Source organism: Carassius carassius, chromosome 15, assembly GCF_963082965.1.
Source record: "Carassius carassius chromosome 15, fCarCar2.1, whole genome shotgun sequence".
In the NCBI taxonomy this organism is placed as follows: Eukaryota; Metazoa; Chordata; class Actinopteri; order Cypriniformes; family Cyprinidae; genus Carassius; species Carassius carassius.
In genome coordinates this window covers 22,558,199-22,585,978 of record NC_081769.1, presented here as the reverse complement: position 1 = coordinate 22,585,978, position 27,780 = coordinate 22,558,199, and the positions used below count along the sequence as shown (strand labels likewise).

The 27,780-nt window shown below is 36.5% G+C and overlaps 1 protein-coding gene across 1 annotated transcript; it reads left to right on the top strand.

The window, feature by feature from the left end:
* Nucleotides 1-1,398: 1,398 nt before the first annotated feature.
* LOC132158577 (lamin-A-like) lies at nt 1,399-27,621 on the top strand. The gene is made up of 14 exons (XM_059568029.1): nt 1,399-1,526; nt 3,550-3,666; nt 4,274-4,646; nt 20,927-21,083; nt 21,773-21,898; nt 22,052-22,222; nt 22,439-22,564; nt 22,921-23,141; nt 23,829-24,114; nt 24,198-24,305; nt 24,387-24,506; nt 24,628-24,687; nt 24,958-25,173; nt 25,816-27,621. The coding sequence occupies exons 3-14, from the start codon at nt 4,300-4,302 to the stop codon at nt 25,849-25,851; spliced, it is 1,974 nt and encodes a 657-aa protein (XP_059424012.1). The 5' UTR covers nt 1,399-1,526; nt 3,550-3,666; nt 4,274-4,299; the 3' UTR covers nt 25,852-27,621.
* The last annotated feature ends 159 nt before the right edge of the window (nt 27,622-27,780 follow it).

Below are 27,780 nucleotides of genomic sequence, written 5' to 3'. Positions count from 1 at the left end.
ATCTTTTATAATAATTGGCTAGGCCAAGGAAGGATTTTACCTGTCTTTTGGTTTGTGGCCTTGGCCAGTCCTGAATGGCCTCAACTTTGACTTCTTGAGGTTGTACTACACCCCTGCCGATTGTATAGCCCAGATACTCAGTTTCGCCGTAGGCAATTTTACATTTTTTGGAGTTTGCAGTTAAGCCCGCCTCTCTGAGGGAATCCAGTACCTTATGCACCATTCCAAGATTGCTTTCTCAGTCTGAGCTATGGATTACCACGTCATCTAAATAAGCAGTAGCATACTGCTGGTGGGGTTGAAGAACACGGTTCATGAGCCTTTGGAAAGGGGCTGGAGCCCCATGAAGGCCAAAAGGTAAATGAGTATAGAGGTATAGCCCTTCTGGTGTTGCAAAAGCAGTCTTCTCTTTCCTCAATGGCACCACTTCAGGGTAGCGGGTTGCATAGTCTATCATCACCTAAATATATTGGTGACCCCTGCCACTCTTCGGGAGAGGCCCCACAATGTCCACGTCAATCCTCTCAAAGGGGGTTTCGATGATGGGTAATGGAATTAAGGGACTATGAAAATTAGGTTTTTGAGCTGACTGCTGACACTCCAGGCAGCTTGGGTTTTGTAGTACTTAACAGACGGCCATCTGGCTCCAGCCATCTGAGAGCAATGTATCTGCCCTCTAGAACACGCCCTCTCATGATGCCACTATCTATATATATATATATATATATATATATATATATATATATATATATATATATAAACCTCTGTGTGAATGCTGCCACCAGCTGGAGAGACTTGGCAGTTGAGTGAGAACCTGAGAAGCTCGTGGAATGTCTTGAGTGAGACTCTTCGTCGTCAGCAGCAGAGGTCACTAGAGGAGTACTAAAGCAGAAGGATATGGATGGAAAGACATTTCACAGAAAGGTTCTATTTCAAATAAATATTGTTCTTTTGAACTTCCTATTCAAGGAATTCCTATTCAGTTTCAACAAAAATAATAAGTAGCCGAACTGTCAGCATTGATGATAACATCAAGTAGTAGATAATAATATAAGATAATAGCCTAAGTATGAACAAGTAGTATAATAACAAATATAAGAACAAGTAGACCTAGTAGTATGATAAATGAACACTGAATGGAATGCCTGTTTTTGTGCAATATTCTACCATGTCCAATCAAATCAATCAAAAAAAAAAAGTTGTGTATTCAAAATGACTTAACTGTGATGTATATGACATATAAATATTGCTGTTAAAAGTATATTATACTTATACACTCCGGATAATTTCAGTTATTGCTAGGTGCGATACAAGTTTATTTAATGCATTTTTGGAGTATTTTTTTATTTGGTTACCATGGTAGTTTTTTTTTTTTTTTGTCAGAGAATGAACTCTGTGTTTCTATTGAGTGGCCAGTAGAGGGCGTTGCGCAGTCCATCAGCATTGCCATGGCCCATGCTAGACGGGAGCGTTTCATGGATCCTTGAACGCCTGCAAACATTTCCTGATCTTGGGATTCGGTAACTGTGAGTCATTATTTCCCTGTCCGAGTTTTTGCTCAAACGTTTAATTTCACGCGATGGTTACTCTAGTCCATAGCAACGGGCATTTTGTGGGGTGTTTATGAATAGAAAGATTTGCATGTTCATTCTCAATGCATGACTCAACAGTTTTAACAAGCAGTCATTTTATTTAAATATATCCTCGTTGATTCAAGGGAGTTCTCTTCTTTAGACCTGATTTAGTCGTTTGGACTGCAGTTGAAAGTGTATGGTGTGTTAATGTAATATTGTGAATTAACGTTACAGGCACAAATGTCCTTGATTTATTTTTAAGTAATGAGAAATTTTTATGAAAGCAATTTTAAGGTTTTAGTAGGGTAGTGCCTCCCAAGTGAGTGTCTGAATTCCATGTTGTGAAAACATACTGGCTGGAACCTGTCATGTCTTGTAATTTGCTGCATGTGTTCTAAATCTGCACCCTTTGACCTCCCAAGACCTCCACAAACGTTTGCAGGTAAAAAACAAAAACAAAGTCTGCAGATTATATCTAGTATACTTGTGTCATGGTCTCCCAGCAGTTCCCACAGATTTTAGAGATAGCTCACCAGGCGGAGAGACATTTCCCCCAGGGAATCTCATTGTTATGTTGGAATGCTGTGGATGTGTGAAATAATGCGACAAGGTGGCAGAGAGAAAGACAACAGGAGAAAAGAAAGTGCAGAACAGACAGGTTCCCCCTGCAGTATTACACAGCTCTCTGTAGTCTCTCATAGACTGTAGGTTCTGGCGTCTCTGGGACTTTCCCACTGGTCCGCTCTTGCCCTTGAGCAAGGATTGTCTGCTTTTTTTCATAGCGGTCTCTCTTGCTATCTTGCCTGCCTCATGGTGCTGTTTCTAGAAGAGTTTTTGTGCACTAACAAACAGGGCCCTAAATAATTAATTCATTTATTAGTTAACAAAATCATTATTTTGTAATTTGTATTCCTTTTAGCCAAAATCTATATTTATTTCAGTTTTGGTTTTAATGATTCACCTTAAACCTATTTAACCTATTTTAGTATTTTATTTTCTTATATTAGCATTTTATTTCAGCTTTATTAACAAAATTATTTTCAATAGTTTTAGTTAACGACACTAAAAGGTATGAAAGCTGTCTCTAATGTACCTTTTTACCACATTTACCCCTAGGTGCCTATAAATATATTAAAAAGTTGCATACATATTAGTACCTATATTGTGCATATTTGTACCTTTAGATACCGCCCCAGTGACGGATTTTGTACCTTTTTTCTGAGGGGGAATAACACTGATGTGCAGGTTTGATCCTGAATCCTAATATGAATCAGAGAGGTGATGGAAGGTGACTAGTTAGTGGTGTTTAAGTGAATCAAAGCACAGCCTTCTTTCCCCGAAAGGATTCGTCTCATCCACTCCCTTTCTCTCGCTCTCTTTCCCTCCTTTTACTAAGACACCTGATTGGATAATTCATTTTTAGTATGTCCACCCCTCCGAAATAAATACCAGGCAGAGTTAATAATATAAGGCTGTTTTCTTTGACTTTCTCCTTTAAAGCTTCATGTAACAGCAAATGGATGTATTCTGGGTTGCTTGGATGGATGTATGAAGGATATTTTCTTTGGCTCATGTTTGGATGAGTAGATCTTCGGAGGACTCTTTGGACTACCTTTTAATTATGTGGAAATATTGATTTCATTTTTTTACTTATTTAATTGAAAAATAATAATTGGTTTTGCCTTTTTTATATAGCTTGGTATCAAACATTATTTTATTTATTTTATTTTGTTTTGCTGTGGATCAGCCATTAGCATGGAAGGGATTTTATTTAATGTCATTTATATTACTTATCTCACAAGTTACAGATTATATATAAAAAAATGAAGGCAAGACGATTCTGTGACTATGTGAAATACAGTAAAATCTTTATTCCCTTGTGTGGGCTTACTGAGTCAGACTTCACTAGCTCCGCCCCCTTTCCTTCGCTTGCTCTTCTACTCCTGCTCCTGCTTCTCCTCCTCTCATTTCACAGAGGCGTGAGTTTCTGCCAGAGACTAAGAGCGCGAGTCAGACCAGACCCTCTCTCTGCAGTTTCAACGGGACACAGCAGCTGTAGAAGCCCTCAGTAACTCTCTCTCAGCTTTACCAGGTCAGTGATTCAGGCACTTTGACTAGCAGTACTGCAAATTGTGAATGTTCAGGGCCCAAATCTATTTTTAATTTGTGTTTTCATAGCTTTTTTTGTAGCATTGCTTAGTACAGCACAGATTACTCCTGTAATTGAGTCAAGGGGGAGTGTCACATGTGCCGTCTAAGCACATTGTAATGTTTGGAATTACTTTAACGTTCCAAAACAAACATGCAATCACAGCTCTTACGGATGAGACTTGATGCATGTCTGTGCTGGTTGTTTAAAATGTGTCAAAGTTTGTGTTTGCGTGGCATCCAAGAAAAGTTGCAGTGAATTCTAAACCAGTCTGACAATAAGATCTGAACCAGATTAGATTATTTGGAAGTGAGCATATTTTAGATTTCAGAAAACGAGTTTGAGAAACGAAATGTTTATTCTGGGAAGTTTGTGCTGGACATACTTGATCAGGGGTTGGGCGTGGCTTAAACGGTAAGGCACGAAGTGAGGGAGAGGGGTGGTGGAAAGGGAAGGAGGGGACGGGAAGGAGGGCCAGAGTTTATAATTTGCATGTTTGCATAATTTCTATTTGTCCCCATTCTATTCTATTCTCCCTGTACATTTTCAGGCTAATAGCACCAAATCCAGTCAGCTATGGAGACTCCAGGTCAGAAACGAAGCTCCCGGGGAGGGACGACCACCATCCTGTCTCCCACCCGCATCAGTCGGCTGCAGGAGAAAGAGGATCTGTGCAACCTGAATGACCGTCTGGCGGTGTACATCGATAAGGTGCGCTCTCTAGAGACAGAGAATGCAGGTCTGCGTATGCGCATCACCGAGTCGGAGACGGAGATCAGCCGTGAGATGAGCGGCATGAAAGCAGCATACGAGGCCGAGCTGGCGGATGCCAGGAAGACGCTGGACTCGGTGGCCAAAGAACGAGCCCGACTGCAACTGGAGCTCAGCAAGGTGCGCGAGGACTACAAGGAGCTGAAGGCCAGGTATGTGTGCAGACCATGGATGTTATTCCATGACTTAATTCGCTTTTTTTTTTTGTTTAAAAGTTACTTTTTTGGGATGAACAAATCCTTTAGATCTCCAAACCAGTGCTATTCCAGTAAGTGAATCCAAGTCTGAATCCGAGTCAGCAGTAACAATTGCCATGACTCATTCCACCCAGGAGCTTAAAAAAATTCCACCAGTTTTAGTTTCTGCATGATGCAGGTTACAGATTTTAAATCAGGGATGTAGAAGATCTGTAGACAATGGCAAATATTAGGCTCTTTTCCTTTAAATCCTTTCACACATCCAAAAGATAAGTTTAACCCTAAAGTGTAGAATGGTGCCGACCCCTGGTCTCTTAGCCTAGTCCTCAGCTAAATTTAGCTGAAACATGAAGGCAGTTATCTGCAGTTCACATCTGCTTATTGCTCCTGTCACTAAGGCTGACAGCTCGCTGCTTTCGTCTGTTTGATGTGTTTTAAAATTCAATTTAATTTGAATTCAATTATAATAATTAATTCAAAAAGGAAAAAAAAACTAGCCCCTTTTAGACTTGCTCTCTATTTATTTACTAACAGCTTGCTTTCTTAAAAAAAAAAAGGAACTAACACTAGCTCCCCAAATCTTTTTGTATTCTATCTATCTGTTTTATTTTTATTTATTTATTATACAATTAACAAAGGCACAAAAGGCCTCTAACACTAGCTTGCACCATTCTTTTTCTATTCTATCTTTTTATCTATTTTTTTTTCGTTTTCTCTTTATTTATTATATGATTTAAAAAACCTTGCTACGTGTACTGTGAAATGTTTACAAAATAATTGTTTTAATAATAATTGTTTTTGAAATAGTTTTCATTCAAATTTAAACCATTTAAAACAACTGTTTTCCATTTGAATATATTTTCAAATGTAATTTATTCTGCAAAGTATGTGACGTGTGTGACATGATCCTTCAGAAATCATTGCTGAAGAAACATTTCTGAGTGCAGGTTTTGTAATGTACACACACACACACACACACACACACACTGTCTCTGGCTCAGTCTGTTCTACAAGTGTGCTGCAGCTCAGGTATGTGAGGTGTGAATGTAGGAGTGTTGCATCTGCTTGGGAAGTGGCTGTTGGAAATTTTCACCACACCCTTTACAGGTTTTGTGTGTCTCTTTCTAGTTTGAATTAACATGACATTTTATACTTCCTGTCTTCTGTGGAAATTCTGCTGCTTGTGTAAAGTTTTACACTGATTAAAGTAACCTGATACAATCATTGTTATATGTAGGTTTAACAAAAAAAAACTGTGGACACTTATTAATTTTTTGTTTTTTTGCACTGCAGTGTGTAGATTAATGATTCATTTGACTAAAGTGTGTCTTTGCAAACCTCCTTCCCACAGAATGTCAGATATCTACTAAAACATTATGTGAATTAGGGATGCATGATTTCTCTTAAAATTGTATTTGGTCTAAATAAAAAAAAGACAATAAAATCCAATAAATGAGTAAATTTTAGGCATCATGACATTATAATGTATACAGTATGAAAAATAAATATTCCTTTTGAGATATTCTAAAGATTGTGTTATTAAATTAAGCAGTAGATGACAGAAGTAATCTAAAAATTACATTTTAAATGCTGTATTTATTTTCAAACAGTTTGCCAATAATTAACTGCATCATGTAAGACAAAAGATTATCTCAATAAATCTAAGAAGCAACTATGCCTCATAAAATCTAGTCATTTAATTATCTTGCATTCGTCCTTTGCACTTGAACCGTCTCAGATCAGTGTACTTTAAAGATATCCAAACTCCACAGAGAAACCATCTCAAACTTTAGTTTATTTTAAGTTTATTAAGCAGCTTTGTGATGTAGTTGTCATTGAGTCACAGTGATTCTTATTATAATCTATTGTTTATCTTGCCGTCTCTATGGTAGTAGACTGAGTCAGTGCGTTGGTTGAAGCAAGAGGTGTGTTGATCCCTAAAGGGTGGAGTTCAAAGACAAATAGACCTCAAGGCTGAAGATGTGCCGTCACTGAATGATGTCAGACAAGTTGAGAGTTTAGTGAAAGCCATTATGAGTCACGTTCATTCATTTCATAAGGTTTGTGGTTGTACACATAAGGGAAGTCAGCAGAAAGAGATAGTCTTATTTGTTTACCAGGGTTACAGTAGCACTCATGAGTTCCTGTAATTGTCCATCACTCGGTTAATGCAGACGGACTCGTACACTCACTGAAGCTGAGCTGTTTAGAAGTGTTTGGTTTCCACAGCTACCATGAGGCCTTGCCAGGGTGTGTAAGAGGTTCTGACTGGACTGAGTGGTGACTCATGAGCTTTAAGTAACTGTTGGGAAAGCACTTTAACCCCTCACCTCAGAAAGAAAGCCCTGTGTCCATGTTGGAACAGTAGCCTTATTTTATTCCAGTGAGTTTGATACATTTGCATTACACTTATGTGCGTAGCAGATGTTTTCTTACTGAAGCAACTTAGAACGCTCCATAAAAGGTTCCAGTTAGAACAAAAATAGGGTTTTATAGCCCTATTGACACAGGGCTTTTTTTTTTTTTGTTTAGTAAAGGATTCTCAATGACACTCCCTCCAGAGCTATGTGAAGCTGCTTGTTTGAAAATGATCCCTCATATACTTTGACCTTAGTTATTGTTTAGGAAGTTTAAGGCCCAGACGAGTTCTTGAATGGGGATTCGTGTAAGGTCATGCAGTGGAGACGGATCTCAGTTTTGGCTCACAGGAGCTAAAGTATGTGCGCACATGCTGTGGTTGTACATGTGCTTGTGGCTGCTGTTGCGGTTGCAGCTTTTGGCTTCTGTGGTCATTATCAGGTAGAAGAATATATCCTGTGTTTATTCTGTGTGTGTGTCACTGTCTGAACTCTGTTAACAGGTGCAGTGTAGGAGTGTGTATCTGATATGTGGAAAAACTACAGCTGGAAACTGAGCAGATGTAATGCATCTGTCAATTCATACTGAAAGAGCAGTATGTCATCACTTACCTTTCATTTAAAATGCTGCGAATCCCCTCTATGTTTGTTTAGACAATACAATGAAACTGTACTTAGTTATGGTCTAGAAAATGGGGAACTTGATGAGTTGGTATTTGTCTAATAAATGATTAAAAATGCTAACTCTAACCTACTTTTTAGTTGCATATCTTCTGACGCTACAGGAATTTCTAGGTATTTCCTGAGCCTCCTTTCATACAATGTATTTTTTGGCCCACGTGAAGGCGGTCCGGACATGTTTGCAAAAAATTAGTTAAAATCTTAGTTTTAGTCATTCCATTATTCCAGCTTATGGAGAAGAGGAAGTGTGTCCATTAAAAGATAAGAGCATTGATCTTACATACAAGAACCTTTGACAGTTTTATCTTCACAAAAAAAACTTCACCTTTTAGTCCTGTGCTCTTTGCTCTTTGAGATTGTAAGTATTTTCTTGCCTTATCACTTTTGCTTTCAGTGTTAAGGCTTTGGGTATAGTGAGGCACATCCTTTCCAGTTATCTCTGGGTCAGGGTCAAGAGTACAAAAATAAAATGTTAACCTAAAAGCATCTAAAACATAGCAATAAACTTAACACACAAAACAGTTTTATCAGTTCAACACTCACTGGCTTTGTGTCTGCAATTTGTTATACTATGTTCATACTTAAAGGGTAAACTTAATTATATTTGGCAGCTTTCAGATGGTAAAAAAATTAATCCAGTGACTAATTTCCTGCCCCTCCTTTACCATCCTGTATGTTTTACAATGAATGGCTTATCTGGTGCCACTTACCCTCACCGGGTGCTTATATTATTAGTCAAGTTATGGATACTCAGAAAAGACACTCCACCCTATCAAAACATGGATTTTGAATTGCCTATGTACATTTGGCTATAGAAATCATAATATTAACAATTTATATAATAAATTGGCTAAAAAGTACAACATGCACAGTGATATTTGCATTGTAATATGATGCAAATAACATGGTTCATGAATATGGTAATCACTCAGTGCAACCATTTGAAGGTTCATTTACTAGTGGTGTTGCATCCTGTTGATCTGTTTTTGCAAAGTATATTATCATTGTATGGCTTTTACATTATCAGAATAAAAACATGGTAATGAACAGTTATCATGCAGTATGCTGCTGCTATGTTTCCTGCAAAAGTCATATTTAGAATAGACAGTCCTTCTGTGGTTATGTCACTGTGTCTAACAAGAAAATTACACTTAATGAGTAGATTTTTGAGTGTTATTCTTTAGGTGACAGTTGACAATGAGAAAAAGCTTGATCTAATAGAGAGAAACGCCCTGATTATTGCAGTGTTTCATTGTTAAGTTGAGGGCTGTCCTGCCTAAAAATGAATAAAATGAGATTTTCCTCTATTAGGCTCTCCTATTACTTGTCATTTTAACTTTCTATTAAATCTACAGTGTATCAAGTTCAGCAGGCACCTGTGTATTCAAACGGTTTAGGACAGAATAAATAGTTCTGTGTTGTTCAGCACAACATATGCATCTGAATAGAGAGCCGTCTCTCCTTTTCCAGTGAAGATCTCTTTCATTCCGAGGGGAGCTGGCTCGTTTTCTCTTTCCCTCTCTGTTCTTTTCTTTTTTTGTGATGTGATGACTGCCGCAGGGCATTTCTGTTTTCCCTGCTGTCCTTATGACCTCACTAAAGATCAACTGTCCCAACTGTCTAATGTTACAGTAAATAGGGGAATTCATTGAGGATGCTTTACCATCATTTTTGTTTCTTGTTTTAAATGAATGTACTGTATATGCTGACAGGTTTTGTTTATTTTGATCTCTCTTAAAATCTGTTGTAAATCACTTTTTTTCTGGCACATACAAAAATCTCTCAAACATGTGGTATTGGTGAATGATATACTGGCACAAAAAAGAAGTTTTTTTTGCTGGAATATTACACTGCTAGCAGGGGTACACAAATGTTTTAGATTAGGGATATTCAATTAAAGAGATCCAGTCCCTACATTTCTTTCCAAGTTATGGTCCAGAGAGTTATTTACTGGCACTGTTTCAGTAGCCAATATTTGACTATGGCTATGAAATAAAATTAGCAATGTGCAAGAATACTGTATGTCTCGCTCACTTTTTCAACATTATTTATTAATCAAAACATAATAAATGTAACAGACTCTCTCTAAAAAGTAACCATTGCAGTTATTTTCCTTTAAAAAGCTATTTGTAATGGATAAATAATTTAGATTTTGCAGATTTTTTAACAGACATTTGTTGGTATTAAATGTATCTTTGGACAGATTAAATAAAGATTAAAATGAAGTGGCGCAGCACATAACAGCTCATAGAACATGGTTATAGGTTTGATTCTCAGGAAGCATGCATACTGGCAAATACACGAGTTGCTTTGTTTGGATAAAAGTGTTTGCCAAATGTGTTAAATGTCATTTGAAGTGTGTGCTTGCATTGTACACAACTTCATTGATTATTCTATGACAACTAGCAGAACTCTCTTTTTTTTCAGAACTCCTGCTGTTTATGTTTGCTAATAAATACATTAATTAATGAGAAATAATCCTTGTTACAGTCCAGATACAGTCCAGAGTAGGATCTCAGTACTAGATTATTTTTTCCTGGAGTCTGGAACATTATACATGGACATTCTGGGTGGAAAAAAAAAATTATTTTCTTTGATGTCATGACAATAATAAGTAACACACTGTGATGAGTGATTCAAGATGCTTTTTGTTTGTTTCAGCCTTTGCTTTCTCGGGCTCTGAGTAGAATGTGTGTCCAGTCTTGTTACTACATATTTAACCCTCTCATCCAAAAAGAAAACCGAAAATGCTTTGCATTGATTATTTATTATTTTATTAAATAACGCAAAGTAATTTTGAAAGACTTTTTAATTTAACTCCATTATAATGATACTGAATTTAAAAAAAAAACCTAAATAAAAAAAATATATATATATATATCATACATCATTACTCCAGTCATCAGTTACATGATCCTTCAGAAATCATTCTGAAATGCTGATTGATTTGCTGCCTAAGAACTATTTCTTATTATTATTATTAACGTTGCTTTTTACTGAAAGTAACAATAGAATTTTATACCTTTTATATTAATCTTAGTAACACATTACAATAAGGTTCATTAGTTAACATTAGTTAACTACTTTAGTTGACATGAATGAATAAACAATACTTCTTCAGCATTTATTCATCTTAGTTCATGTTAAATTCAACATTTGCTAATGCATTATTAAAATCAATAGTTGTGCTTGTTAATAGTTCATGTACTGTGAATGAACATGAACCAACAGTAAACAACTGTATTCTCATTGACTATCATAAGGAAAGATGAATAAATGCTATAATAAATGTATTGTTGTTAAGCTATGTTAACTAACACTAACTAATGGATCCTTATTGTAGTAAGTGTTACCTTTAATATTAAAAATCAATGCATTATTTTTATCCAGTTTCATGCAACAGAATCAGGTATATTTTTTTTTAAACATATTATCCAAATAATAGCAAATAAAAGCTATTATTATCAGAGCATGTGAGCAGAGTGTCATTTTAGCAGCATTGGCATGTTTCAGCACAGTAGCGCTACTGCCGACAGGAATGGATATACTACTAACAAATATCCTGTCGGCTTGTTATTTGAGGGGACTTTGCTTTTCCGGTGAGTTTAAATGGTAGACGAGCGGAACACACATTCAAAAGGCGAAATTGTAAATCAAATTAAATTATAATTCATTTAAAATAATGGGCAGATAAAATGTATTGTGTACTCGCCTAGACACGCATACATATTTGGTTAGACTCACACCCACTTCTTTTGGCTTTTTCAGCTCCATATTACAATCCTTTTGTTCTTAAAATGTCAAATATAAGATGTGGACACCCCCTCTAAACTTCATCCCAAATGCAGTGGTGCTACATTTGGTAGTGGCTGGATCTGGAAAGGCTTTGGACGGACTGACTCATTCGGTCTGTTATATAATCACCATCCCCAGACTCTAAACTAAAGATCAAACATGTTTTTCATTTGCAAGTGATTTGTTGAGAATTCAGAGTGAACTTGTTTGCAGAGATGCTTTCACGTCCAAACAAGAGAGTGTAGTTCAGTTAAAGCACCAAACCGTTACTGAAAGACAAATTTAGTTTAGCGTTCATTTATAAACAAAGCCTTGAATGTGTTTTTGATTCATTTGAACAGTATGAATATGAATCAGGAATATTAAAGAGAAACTGAGTAATTTGCTTCCTTTTAAAAAAAGTTTCAAGATGCCAACCCTTTTGTACTTAAAGAAATTAGCCATTTAATTAATAAAAAAAATTATGTACACTTACATGAGATAACTTTAGTCACATTAGCTTAAAAGCTATTTTATTTTATTTTTGTTTAGTCTAAATACTATCCTACTTATATGAATACATTTTAAGACGCACTTTGCATTAAAAAGCGTTTTTTATGCAGTAAATTACCAACTCTGTTTTGGGCATAAAACTGTTCAATAAATCGATGTCATTGTGAAAGAGAAGGAATTGTCACGTGGCAGTGCCATGTGACTCATAGGCTGAACCGATGTTTGTTTTTTTGCCAAACCACTTGTAATGGGGAACACTGGCAGAGTAGTACTGCACACACTCACACACACACACACACACACACCATCTCTGTCCCATTCTTAACTGAAGGCAGCTGCAATCAGGCGAACGTTATAGTTGGAGAACCGGAGATGACAGTGGAATCTCGTTATGTTTATTCCATGGAAAAACCATTGGAAATCAGTGTTTATATTGTAAGGCTGGAGACCCTCGGATGCATATTATGTTAGACCTGGGCTTGTATAAAGACAGGGTGGAGAGAGGGTTACTGTAATTGGTGCTGTTCTGGTGGTGTGTATGGGCCTTGGGTGTAAGGGAGAGAGTGAGTCATCATCGGCGCCTAAACGCAAAGCTGCCACGCTGGCAGAGCCTCAGTCTATCCTCCCTGTTGCATAGTGGAAAACAAAACACATATTTATGCATATTGACAAGGGTAGGTAGATTTTAAGCAGGTGCTTATAATCATATGTAACCCTATACACACATTCATGCATGGGTTAGGGTTAGGCTACATCTCAGCTCTCCATCATTGTTCTATCTCAGAAAAGGTTTTTTTTTTCCATCTGAATAGACATTAATGAATGTACTCCTTGTTTTTTTTTTGCCAGGCTAGACCGAAGGATCAGATAAATCATGTAAAGCTATTTCACTCCGAGGGAAATAGTTTTAGCATCTGTCATGTGCTAATGAATCAGGGAGTTGGAATAATGTTCTCTTTGTATTGGTTGTTCAAATTCAACCACGGTTACAGGATCTGGTATGATTATAGGACCACACCCTTTAAAAGCACCATTAGGATTTAGTAGAATCATACATTTTTTTTTATTAACCATTTTCCTCAGGCTACCTTTACCATGTCTTAAAAAAAGTAAAAATCAATATAAGCTGTAATTTTCTTGCCTTTTTTGTCTGTTTAATTTTTTGTTTTGAGAAAATATTTCATTTTTCTTTTTATATTTTTTCTTTTCATTTCAAGATAAATTCTTAAGTGCATTTAAATGCTTATGAGCATAAACCTGTTTTATATTATATTATTAACTTATTTTATAAGATTTAAGCCTAAAATATGGAAAAATAATTTTTTTAATATAAAATGTATGTTACAATATTGAGTTTTATTCTTAAAGCAAGCAAAACTACTTGCAAATGTAGTAGGAAAAATAAACAAGAACTAATGTCTTATGCAGTTTTGCCTGTCACAGAATTTGATCTTGTTGTAAAAAGTTTTTTAATCTTTTAATAGGAAGCAAAATGCAAAAAAGACAAAGTAAATAAAAAATTACAGTTTCAGAGGTGGGCTAAAACAGAAGAAATAAAGCTGAAAATATGGACATCGATGTATCAACAGTATGTTGTAAAACCTGCTGAAAAAGGAGGGGCTATTGTAATCCAAGATACGAAAAAATACCAACACGAAATTCTTTCACAATTACAGAATATTAAGTTTTATAAAAAAAACTTCCCAGTGATCCTACCAATACTTATCAATCTGAGATATTGTCATTTTTAACAAATGCTAAAACAGAAGGTTGGATATCTCAATCGGAGTTTAAATTCTTGTATTGTCAACACCCGATTAGACCTGTTTTTTATACTCTTCCTAAAATTCATAAGAGACTTTTCGACCCTCGAGGTCGTCCGATTGTGGCACAGACTAATTCCCTCTTATCTCCTTTATCTCAGTATGTTGATTTTTTTTATAAAACCTTTTGTTTATTCGTTACCTACTTACATTCGAGATTCTACTGATTTTATCAACAAGATTTAGAGTTATATGATTTACCGGATATTTCTTTATTATTAACTTTGGACATAACAAGTCTATATACTAACATTTCACATGAAAAAGGACTTATTGCCCTTAGACATTATCTTTCGTTACGCGAGGACTCTAGTCCACCATCAGACTTTATCATCCAGATGGCTTCGTACCTTTTGAAATATAATTATTTTAGTTTTGATAAGGATTTTTTTCTTCAGATAAGTGGGACAGCAATGGGCTCGAATTTTGCCCCTAACTATGCCAATCTATTCATGGTTTTTTTTGAAGAGAGTTATGTATTGAATACAGAAAATAATCCTTTCTATTCAAAGATCATCAAATGGTATAGATACATTGACGATATTTTTTGTATCTTTTTGGGTGATCACGATGAGGCTCGAGAATTTGTGACATATTTGAATAGCTTGGTTGACGACTTGGAATTTACTTCTGAAATTACTTCCTTGATATGTGGATACAGAAGAACGAAGGCAGTTTGACTACAACTTTGTTTACAAAAGAGACTGATCGTTTTGATCCGACTTTTTAAAAAAAAAGGACTGCCTAAGAGTCAGTTCTACAGACCGAGGAGGATTTGTTATTCTGATTCCGACTTTATTGAGAAATCGAAAATCATGAAAAATAAATTTTTGAACAGAGGTTACCCCTTAGATTGGGTTGATGAAGGATTTAAAACAGCTTTTAAAAAGACGCGGTCTGAATTGCTAAAAAAGAAGACAAGAAAAGATTCTTTTGCTTGTATTACAACATATTCACCTAAGTCTTACATGATAAAATCAATTTTTAAAAAACACTGGCATTTGTTGTGTTCTGATTCGGAGTTGAGCAATATTTTTAGACATCCTCCTTTGATTGTATACAAACGCGCTAGGAATTTAAAAGATAGCTTGGTACATGCTCGTTTTCAGAGCGTTAGCCCTCGTGCATCTCAGAGTTTACTTAGTCCTATACAGAAGGCCAATTATCGTTGTGGGAATTGTGCTCAGTGTAATAATACTTTTAAAACATCATTTTTTTGTCATCCTAGAACTGGCAAAGAATATAGCATCAAATCTGTGATTACTTGTGTTTCCACTCATGTTGTGTAATTAATCCGTTGTCCTTGTGGTATAGGCTATGTGGGAAAAACGTCACGTCAATTGAAACAAAGAATTAGTGAACATAAGAGTTCGATCTGAAGAAAAGATTTAAATTATCCAGTTGCGGCACACTTTTTTACTTTGAATCACGATGTAACCTCTTTACGCTTTTGTGGGATTGAGAAAGTAACTTTGCCACCTAGAGGTGGAGACATTGAATTACTTCTACAGAGACGCGAACTGTTTTGGATTTACACCCTTCAAACTTTATCACATATGGGTATGAACGATGAAGCATTATTTAATGTAATGTTATAGTCATGCAATTGTTTTCAATGAGGTGTTGTTTCTACTATGTATTCACGATGAGTTTGAGTGACTTTGGAGCCTGACTGATTGTTGTAACTGTTTAGAATTACAATTTGATGCTGTTTGATGACAATGTGCTGATTATGTGTTTTTTGGATGATTTTGTTAACCTATAGGGGGATCTTGACTGATTGTTGTAATTATAATAATTTGTAACTGTTTATGATGTGGTGCTAATTATGTATTCCCAATGAGCTTAATTATTTGCAGATGGAGCTCTGTTAATTGGTCATGTGTTTATCTTAAAAGAGATGAATTTGAACATTTGTATACTCCTGATGAAGGTCGTGTGACCGAAACGTGCGATTAAAATTTATTTTGCAAGTTAAGATAGTGTGCGGGAGTTGCTTATATGTTGAAACGACCTACCTGGTCTTATTTTTCTACGCACCTATTACTTACAGGTGTGCGATGGAGTTCGTTCACTAATCAACAGTATGTTTAAAATTTATTGTAATGTTAAAGGGTTAGTTCAGCCAAAAATGAAAATTAAGCCATAAATGACTCACCCTGAAGTCATCCTAGGTGTATATGACTTTCTTCTTTCAGACAAATTCAGTTGGAGTTATTTTAAATATTGTCTTTAATGTTTCAAGTTGTTTTATGCCACTCAGCAGGTGTTGCACTGCATCTGTCCATGAGAAGTTTCATAAAAAGCTCATCCATTAAGAAAAAGTGTCGCACACAGCTCCGGGGGGGTGAACAAAGGCCTTCTGTAGTGAATCGATGCAGTTTTGCAAGGAAAATATGCATATACAAAACCTAATAATCACTTTAATCTAGCTTGTGCTTAGTTGTAAACGAAGCAGTTCCGGGGGAATGATGTATGAAGTCTGCTTTGTGCAAGCACGGAAAGTGATGCACGCGGATCAAAACAAAACAACGGTCACGAATTAGAAGTACAAAACAAGGATTTGTAAAGAAGAATTTTGGAGGATTTCGATATAAGCCAAGAGGAGACTGGTTTTCCTATGCTAAAGTAAGGAAACTTGGCTTCCTTTGCTCCTGTTTACAAACGTTGGTTTTCACGAGACTCACCAGTGCATGCGCAACACTGACCTCATACGCCATGCTCCCGGAACTGCTTCTGTTTCACAACAGTGAGCGCAAGCTAGATTAAAGTGATTTATTACGGTTTGAATACAAAAGCGCATCGATTCGCTAAGGCCTTTGTTCACCCCCATTTTTTTTTAAATGGATGCACTTTTTATTAAACTTCTCATGGACCGATGGAGTGCAACACCGCTGAGTGTGTTGCATCAAACAGCTTGAAAGATCAAATAATTTTTTTTAAATAACTCTGACTGGATTTGCATAAGATAAGAAAGTCATATACACATAGGATGACTTCATGGTGAGTAATTTATTGGCTAATTTTCATTTTTGGGGGAACTAACCCTTTAATAAAAGAAGAATAAATGTAAATTACTTTAAGATGTATTAGATAAGCAAATATAACCCAGACTAGCCATAATCGTCCGTTGAGACAAACCACTTGGTATCTGCACCAACCTGCTCATGCTTTGATGATTTAGATATGATTTGAATTTAAAATTGCACAACTATCTGGGACATAAAGTCCTTTAACAGATCTGCTACATGTGTATATATAACAAATAGCAGGTAGTGTTTGAGTAAAGCTTAACTGCAGGAAATAACTGCAGGGACTTTATCCCCTTAGTTTAAAAAAACAACAGAAACAAACGTATGAATCTATAGTTGTTTATGCTTATTCAGTTTTTTCCTAGCTGGTGAAAGACTCTATAAAGATTTAATGTTACAATGTTATTTTCAAATTTCAAGCTATTATAGTTGGCCAATTCAGGTTTTGCATTGGTCTATTTTTAGACAATGTTTATAATAGACCATATTATACAACTCAGTCACAATCTTTTTTTCTTCAGACTATATGTTTTCCTTCTGTATGTTTGACCCGGTCTCCATGGAGGCCTCATGGTGGGCCTGCAGCCAGCGAAAGTGAGTCAGAATCACCTCGGCAATTAAAAAGGAAACGTTTATTCATAGTACAGTGGGAAAATGGGGAACCCCTGTATGAGACGTTTCTGTTTTAAGATCGAGTCACGTGGCCAGCCACTCCACCCATTAGTAGAAATGGAAAGTAGAAGTCACAGTTATGTCAAAAGCAGTGAAGAGGTTTATTGTGGAGCTGTTAGGTAGATCTTGGGCTTCGTGATAAGGAGATGTATTGCACCAATATGTTTCAACCCAGTAAAAATGTTTGTTGTCCTGAAGACTTACAGGAAGTAAATGTCATTTTCGTTCATTCAGGTAATCTGCCTTTCAACATGCTGAAATAGAATGAAAATAAATGATTGTTTTCAAGTTAGAATATGGCAGGATATTTAGTGAAAAAAAAAATACAGATTCCCCAACAGTTTCCTTGATACTTGCACAGACATTAACTTTGTCCAGTTATAAAACAGTAAAATAGTCATAAAACACTCGACTGAAGATACTATGGATTTACATAATCTAACATTTGGTATTCTGTGCAAATATATTGAAATTTAGCAAATACAGATTTTAGTAATGGTTTTTATTTAAGCTAAAAGAGATTTAATTTGATAGGCTCTAGTCCTTTATCATATTGATGAAGTGTGCGGTTTTATGTGCTTTTTATGACTTTATAAGTGCTTTGATGAACGCCTGCAGTCATTTTTCCCTCTCAAAACCTCTGGCTGTTGCATGTGACCGTCTGTCATATGGTGCTTTTTGTAAAGCTTGTCAAGCTGCAATTTTAGCAGGAAATATAGAGTATAGAGAGACCAAAATGTAGAGAATGCACTCATACACAAGACATTTTTCCCCGCCTGAGGGTGTATGTGTGATTGTCCACAGCTTTTTATGAGGTTTTGACTATTAATACATGGCTATCAGTTTTATTAATGCTTATTCTGTGAGAAATATGTATCTGCTTTTGACTTCAGCCTTTCAAATGGATGGTTTCGGCTACAGTGGTTTTTTTTGTTTTTTTTATGTCGGGGAAACCCTGTTTGTGGTCACCGTTTTCTCAGAGATGGCTACATGTTTAATATTTCCACGGCACTTTACCATGGTAACATGGCAAAACATTCAGAGGGTTTTAGTTCGTGGGTTTCTTTGTCGTCACAAAAGAGGACAAAGATAGCTGTGATTCATAGAGGGGCTGGAGGCCGGTCTGGTACATTCTTCTCCTCCTCTCTCTTTCTTTCTCTCCCTCAACTGGCTCTTTTTGTGCCTGAAATGTTTCCACTGGATCAAAGATGCCAAGCCAAACCCTTTCCCTTTTTTCTCTCTCACAAACATACAACTCTGCACACAAACTACACACTTTTAATGAAAACTTACTGGAATTCAAGCTTTTATAGTTCTTTTCTTGGGTTTAATAAAGACTCAAGGTTTTCAAATGCTTTTTTGCTATAACACACTTTATTTTCCAGTTAGTTTTCTTAGCTCCCATCACTCAAATCTAGATTCATACACAGTTGACCGTTTGCAGTGTAAACTTCGACCAGGTCGCTTCAGTCAACAAGGACATTGTGACCTGAAGCAGAGGTGACGATAACACATGTTCTTCTATTGTCTGGTAGGTTTGGCTTCCTCTGGGTAGATCCTGGAGTATTTGGGAACTAAAACGACAAAACAAATACAGTAGCAGAAAAAAAATTAATGCCAAAATAAAAAAAATACTTGAACAAATAACAAATGTAAGCCACACGAGGCTCTTAAACTTTTATTGTTTCCTCCAAATGTGGCTTGCTCCACTGTGAGTGTTGTTTTTAAAGCTATCTGCTTGATATTGTGTAGGAAGAAGAAGTATAGAACAAAAAAGTACATTTCGGGAGCTGAAAAGAACACGCTGTTGATTACCAAATGTCCTAAACAGAAGAAGTTATTTTTCTGGATGTGTGTTTACCATTGACTTAGCACAAATATGCCCACCCGCTGTTAACACACCTTCATTGTTTTAATGATCAGATTAAGGCTAGGTTTTTCCACATAAACACTGTATTCCGCTAAGGGTCAGTGCTTGGTTTTATATCTGTAGCTGAACAGCTAAAATACATAGATTTGTGAGCTTTTCACTATTTTCAGAAATAGTGATAAATGTCACCTCAAAGGCCTCTGCAAAAGCTCTTGCATATGCTCCCTTTTATATAACTGTCAAAACCTTGAAACTTTGAAGTCAAAAACGATAAGAAGCCTAATGCCCTTGTTCATTTGTGAGTAGTTATCGAATGCATATATAGTAATGCATATTACTTCTCTGAAGGCCTTTATATAAGTCAGGGAGGATAACTTTCATGCATTTAACTGTTTTTTCTGTCCCCAGCCTCTTGAAGCTTTTTAGTGAAGGTAAAGCATGCGGCTGTTAAGTGAAGAATGTGACCTAACAAAACCTCTGTTGTTTTGAATGGGAAGTTGGTTGAATTACTTTTCTCAGGAAGGAATCCTGATGGAATGCTCCACTGAACAGAGAATATAAACTCCAGAAGTTAGTAGATTTAGTCAGTTGGTTTTAGTTTGTAGTCTGAGTGTACTTCAGTTTGGAAGGAGTTTTGTGTGTGGGAAATGTGCCCTAGAGACTGAAGTGTGGCAGAGTTTAAATTGTTTCGATCCATGTTTGGCCATCAGTCACATCACTAATTTTGGAACCGCTACTTTACAGGCCTTGTGAAATCTGATCTTGGAATGCACAGAGAAGAACTCTAACCCTAAACACTTGATTTGAGAGAGAACCTATACGAGGTTAATAAATTGTAATCTCATTTTAGACTGTAAGGCCTTATTATCCTTCTAGGTTTCAAAACACGAAACCTGAACCTCACTTTGCCTTACTTCGTTTGATGCCCTAACGAAACCACCAGTCATCTTTAATTTATTGATTCAATTACCATTCTGTGTTTTTATTAGGGTTTGTATGGTTCCTTTCTGCAATTTCATAATGAACAGCACTGTAGTCACACACATATGGTTTAAATTCACTGTCGGAGGCTCTGTTTTAGAGAGAGGGTTCTTAAGGTTATTGTTTACAGATTTTAAAAGGTCCTTGGTTTTGGTACGAAATCCCAGGCAAAATTGTGGGCAGTCTGATGTTCATTTGCTCTGAACTGATTATTCCAGCTTTCCTACTTGGCAAACATATTCACTCAAGCTTATGGATCCAAACCAGATGCATTTTTTACAGTCTTAGATCAGTTCTGACAGCCGAAAAGATGTGATCTGCTCCTGCGGTGCTGAACTCCGGCCATGGTGCCACGCTAGTGTAGTTGCTCACAATTGTTTGATATAGGAGACTTTCTACTCAAACCACAACATGCATGAATGAGTATAATAATCTGACTATTCAGAATCTGAATAAGATAATTGTATTCCTCTGTGTACCGAGAGGAAAAAAAACATGCTCTAATGTCTTCTTTTTTTATTTATATCTGTAGGAATAGTAAGAAAGAGGCAGATCTGGAATCGGCTCTGGCCAGACTGAAGGATCTGGAAGCTCTGCTGAACTCGAAGGACGCGTCTCTCTCCACAGCACTGGGGGAGAAGAGATCACTGGAGGTCGAAGTCAGAGATCTGAAAGCCCAGCTGGCCAAGGTGATGACTCTATAAAACGCTGCATGTCTAGTGTTTGGGTGGTCTGGTGCTGTGGTTAAAGATCTGGGTTAGTGACCAAAAGGTTGCAGTTTGTGCCATTATTACATACATGTGCAGGGTACTTGAGAATGATCCAAAGTGACTACTTGCTTGCTTAAGCAAGGGAATATGATTTAGCACTATTTTTGCCAATAATATATTGGGAATATGATAATGCTAAATCACATTCCCATAGCCTAAACTATATATATATATATATATATATATATATATATATATATATATATATAGGCATGAATTATTATTCTTTTAATCTTTATAAATTAGTTCCGCTTTCTTATGATAAAATTGCAAAATTAAATTATTACTTATTTGCTCAAAGCAAATCTTATACAGTTTGCTGAAATAACATTTTTTTGGGGTTTAGATCAGTGGTTCTTGACCAGGGAACCGCAGTAGTTGCTAAAATGTAGTTACATAAATATATTACAAAATAAAAAAACACAAACATAAATATGTAAAACATTAAACTTGTATTGTTTATTTTTATTTATAAATTTACAATATATCATAAGTACATATCAGTTTAGATAGGAGGGTTTTCTAGTATTTACTAGTATTTCGCATAGTATGTTGCTTTTAACTTTGAATTTATATAGAAGTTATTGAAGTGAATATGTGTGTTGCAGCTGGAGGGCAGTCTGAGTGATGCTAAGAAGCAGCTACAGGATGAAATGCTACGACGTGTGGACGCTGAGAACCGAATCCAGACCCTGAAAGAGGAGCTGGAGTTCCAGAAGAACATCTACACTGAGGTCCCTCACACACATCTGTTTATGCTGAGCTCTCCTATGCATATAATGGCTCTCCTATGGAAATGAAGAAAACAAAATTCTCAACATGAAGACTGTAACAAAGACTGGCCGGACTTTCTCTGTTACTCTAACCTATTGACTTGTATTTTCCAGGAGCTCCGTGAATCGAAGCGCAGGCATGAGTCACGTGTGGTGGAAATCGACGGCGGCCGCCCGCAGGATTTTGAGAGTAAACTGTCCGAGGCTTTGATTGAACTTCGCAACCAACACGAAGAGCAGCTTCGCATCTACAAGGATGAAATTGAAAAGACCTACAACTCCAAGGTAATACAACAATCAAAGAGCAAACTGTCAAATGTGGTGTCCTTGAGGATCGACGTCTTTGTATCTCCCCTGGGGCGCCTTGTTAAACCGGGCCGCCCTGTATACATATTTGCTGACTGATCCGTTGGCAATTTGTTAAAAAGAAAATCATGTATAAAGACATGCAGCATATCTGTCAGTTAAATGTCATCCTGTGTTATCTGTGTGTGTGTGTAGCTGGAGAACGCCCGTCAGTCGGCTGACAGGAACAGCCATTTGGTAGGAGCCGCCCATGAGGAACTGCAGCAGACACGTTTGAGGCTGGAGAGTGTGACCTCTCAGCTCACTCAGCTACAGAAACAGGTACACACACATACATACAACTATTTATTGCAGTGCTGACAAAGCAGCAACATATTGAAATTATTTGTACCTGTACATGTGTACCACAATGCTCCTACAATAGAATAACTTGCAATTAAACTATCCGCAAATGTCTTTTTTTAAACTCCACCCTCAGAAATTATATTGGTAAAACATAACTAGCAATTCATCTATTAGATCTATTCTTTTCTAGTGTACTGGAATATTCCTACAACCTTCTTATTTTAAATGATTTGATCATAAAGAAGGAACACAAGTTGAATTTAAGTTTGAAAATCAGGCCCGTAGCATTTCTTTACATTATTTAAATTGCACGATTGTGCTCTCTTCATCAGTTGTCTGCTCGTGAGGCGAAGATCCGTGAACTGGAGGAGGCTCTATCCAGAGACAGGGACATGATGCGCCGTCGTATGGAGGACAAGGAGAAAGAGATGGCTGAAATGAGGCAACGCATGCAGCAACAGTTGGATGAGTACCAGGAGCTGCTGGACATTAAGCTTGCACTCGACATGGAGATCAGTGCTTACCGGAAGCTCCTGGAGGGCGAGGAAGAGAGGTGAGCAATGGGATATTACTTGTTGGACACATGCAGATGTTGCTAGTTGTAAATAATAGAGCTGTCAATTGCTTTAAAATTTTTAATCACATTAATTGCATGATATTTTGATAAAATTAACTGCAACAGTATATGCTGATTAAGTATTGAAAAGTTGATTAAATTACATTTTTAAAATATATTTTATAATTTATTTGATAAAATATTTAATGAATGTTTATTAAAAATAGATTACATTTTTTGCTGGTTTGATTTTTTTTTCAGATGCTTTTAATATTAAAGTAAATTAAGAAATAGTTAAAAAATGAATAATTAATGGTTTAATTACATTTAGAAAAAAAAAAAAATTTGAGAAATTCATATAAATAAAACATACACAAAGACGGTTTGTAGTTTTAGTATTTTTAATACAGCATTATTGATTATGATTAATACTTTAATAAAATTTCTAACCAAAATCCCAAAAAGTTTATTCATAAAACAACTACAAATTTTTATCATTTTAAATCTAAGAGCAAAAGCATTAATCATATTCTGATTAATTAATTGCATATATCAATATTTGCTAAGTAAAGCACTCAAATGAAGATGATTATACTAATTACAATAGAACTTGTGGTGTATATCAGCCTCATGCATTTACTCAAAAACTGTCCTCACATCCATTGTCCCGCTATCCCTGTTTAGGCTGCGTCTCTCCCCGAGTCCTCCTCCTGTCCGTGGGGTGACTGTAACCCGCTCCGGAGGATCAGGAACTCATACACGTGTGCTCCAGAGCAGCACCAGTCGTACCTCTTCAGGCAGTGCTAAGAAACGGCGCTTGAACGATAATGACAGCGATGCCTCCAGCGTGGTCGGTGGAACTGTTACTCGCACAAGAGTCGCCCAGCAGGCCTCTGCCAGCGGTCGCGTGACCGTGGACGAAGTGGACATGGAGGGCAAATATGTACGGCTCAGTAACAAGTCTGACCAGGTGAGAAGGAGAAAAGGAGCATTGGCGACTGATAAAAGGGAATGAATTATTATTTAATTATTAAATGAATCTTCTTCCTCCAGGATCAAACTATGGGACACTGGCAGGTGAAGAGGCAGATTGGTTCCAGCACTCCCATCATCTACAAGTTCCCACCAAAATTTACTCTGAAGGCAGGGCAGACTGTCACAGTAAGTATCGATTTACCACACTATAGTCTTCTTTAGTTGCTTTTGAATTCCTGACTGACTTCAGTGTCTCTGTTCTGTCAGATTTGGGCCTCTGGAGCTGGAGGAATCCACAACCCTCCTTCTGACCTGGTGTGGAAGACCCAGAACTCTTGGGGCAGTGGAGATCTGTTCCAGACCACCCTCATCAGCTCCAGTGGGGAGGTGGGATAACGTTAAATCAAACCAGCCAGCTCTTTTTTTTTTTTTTAAGGTTTTATTTGATTCCGAGGTATCCAAGTGACTCATTCACTTCCCTTTTTTCTTTCTTTATTTGTTTCTCCAGGAGATGGCCATGAGGAAGGTCACACGCACTCTATTCCAGGATGAGGATGATGATGAAATGGTATGCAATCACAAGCCATGTCTCAAAAAGTTATTGTAGTAATCTTTTAAAATGCATGCAAACACATTTTCTGCGCAGTATAAAGTTTATAATGTGTTACATAACCACTTTGAACTTTAAAGGCTGTTTGTTGGGTTTGTTTGGGTGTAGCCTTCTCATGGTGAATCATAGCACTAAAATGAATTGAGAGCAGGCAGAATTCTTCTCTGTAATAAGATCCATTACCGGTCTCGTTCTCAGTTGTTCTCTGTGTACTGCCTCCCCCTGCAGGCCGCCCATAGCACATGTGGGGATAGTGAGTATAACCTCCGCAGCCGTACGGTGGTGTGTGGCTCCTGTGGGCAGCCGTCAGATAAAAACAGCGGCTGTGTAACGGCCAGCTCTGGAGTGTCCAGTGCATCTCGCTCGTTTTGCAGCGGAGGGGGGCTGCCTGAATCATTTGTCTCTCCCTCACACTTTATTGTGAGCAATGACAAACGCAGACAGGTTTGTATTTATTTATTTTCTATTGTTTTTATCGGTTAAATGCCTGTAAATGTGATCTTTTTCTCCATGAACGTTCAATGGTTGTTTGTGTTGTCCAGCAGATGGCAGGATTGCGCCGTTTTTTTTTTTGTATATGATAATTTTATTTTCATTGATTTTAAACAAATATTTAGAACATAACGTTAAGAGTAAATTATTAACAAAAAATGTAAAGAATTTTAATGAATCTGATTTTTGTTACTAAAAAAAGAACATTAAAACTTTAAATCAATGAACAAATCAGTGTTATTTTGAGTTAGTTAAATATTAATAATAATAAGTATAATAATAAAGATAATTTTGTTTGTAACTAAGATCTAAAACATTAACAATAAAATCAGAAAAACTTGGTAGCAAAGTTTGAATGTGTTTTAATGTTTTTAGAAATCTAATTTTAGGATTAAAAAAAAGACCAAATAATTAAGTTAAAATCGATTTGATTGATTCTTTGCTGCTTTGATATTATCCAGATTTTTTTTTAACACATTAAATTATGATTTAATATTTTGTGAGGAATTTATTAGCAGTAAAACAGAAGCATTGTAGTAAGCAAAGGTTTGCAGCAGTTTTACATTCATTTCTCTCTCTGGTTCTCTCTCTTAGGCTGGACCCAAACTAGACAACTGCTCCATTATGTAGGCAAGCTGTAGACAGCCCTGACCATCTGTCCTTCCACACAAACCAGAAGGAATTTATCCAACAATTAGTTTTTCTTTTTGGATTATGTGTCTTATTATTACATTACATATTTTGTACTTCAGTTTTTGTTTTGTATTTCATAATCCGTGGGGTAGATTTTTGGCTTTTGTATGGCAAAAGGCTTCATACGCTGGCAGCTTGTAGGTTGTAGTTTGCAACTATTATGTACAGTGTTACTCTAATATATTTGCATGGTGGCCTGGCAGCAGCTTCAATATAATCATACTGTACTCAGGGAGAGAGGCGAACTGAGCACTTCACACTCACACCATGAACTCTCAATGGGAATGCTGTCGGAACGCAACACGCACAGTTAATACACCTTCTCCATGATAAACTCTTGATTTCAGCACAGACTGGCTATCTAGCTTATGTACAAGGACAAACAGTAAGCATCAGTTAATGTAAGACCATTCGTTATAGTCCCAATCTTTGTCTGTATGTTTTTTTTTCATGCTACCTCTTGCAGTTATGTGATCGCAATGATGTGTATCTACAAAAGGGAAAAAGAAAGTGAGTAATTCTATGCAGTTTTGTTACAATAAAACTCTGGAATAGAAATACAGATGTTCTGGATGTAAAACTGCTTTGTGCCTTGATACAATTGCGCAGTTGAATAGGCACTTTGTGTCTTTTGGCAGTGCGTGTACAAGCTCTGACTAGACTGCAGTATGTCGTGTCTTGTGTAATAAGTGTTATGGGATGTTTCTGAAAGACTTGAAGCAACTATAAAACTAATCCAAAGAAAAGCTCCTTAGCAGTTTGCAATTGCCAAGACGTTGTCAACACGTTAAACAAAAACTTACTGATTGTTTTAGAAGGAAAACATTTGAAGTTTACTTGCAGAGAAAGACATATCTGATGTATTATGTTACTGGAGAATCATGTGTTTAAAGTACTGAGTACTAAACTATTGCCCATTTAAAGAGATGTATTTTTGTTTCAAAGCTTAGGGGCAGAATATTTAAATATGCAAAATGACCACCGTCATTCCCAGGTTTAATGCGATTATGGTTTTTATTGTGTTTTTTTATGTTGACACTTGAACTGTTTGAGTTTTATGAAAAACTCAGATTTACATGTACTCTAAAGCATTTGTATTTCTCAATGGGACTGAGTGTTGATTTGCTCTTGTCACTCCTCTCTTGCAGTAGATGATCCAGTTCCTCAGCTGGACCGCTGTGAGGCTCCAGAAATCTGAGCAATCTGTTCAGTTCAATTCAAGACTTAAAACAAAAAAAAATTGTTTCAGAAAGTTGGAAATTAAGAACATAACCGAGCCTCCCACAGCCCTCCATCCAGAGGAATGGATATTGCTGACATTATTGCTTTGCAAAGCTTTGGGTTTCTAAAGGAGAATTTTGGGATAGTGTATCTATTTTTTCTATATATACTTAAGAAATGTGGTTTTGTATTTCCACTTAAATAGCCATTGACATTATTGTAATAAGCCATGTATTTTCATTTTTGAAACTGATAATGGATTTCAGTTGTTTTTTTGTTGGCATCTTTGGCAATCTTACCTTATGCGAAGAAAGACTTGCTGATAACCAGAACTAAAGTGGTAAAATAATAATTGTCCCTTTATTTTGAAATGTTCTTTTTAGTTAGATGGCTAATTTCATGAAGGCTTTGTATTGAAAAAAAAATCAAATCAAACAGACTGCAGGGCAATGCAGTGATTTTTTTTTTTCTTCTTTTTTTGAATGGTCAATTTTGTTATAAACTTTGCCTTGAGTTTTTTTTTTTCAGTTGTAACAAATAAAGCCTTTCTGACTTTTTCATTTGCTCTCTGTGTGTGTGTAACTGCGTATGCGAACAACTTTTGATCCTTTACTGTTGAAGATGTTTTATTGAAACTCTATTTTA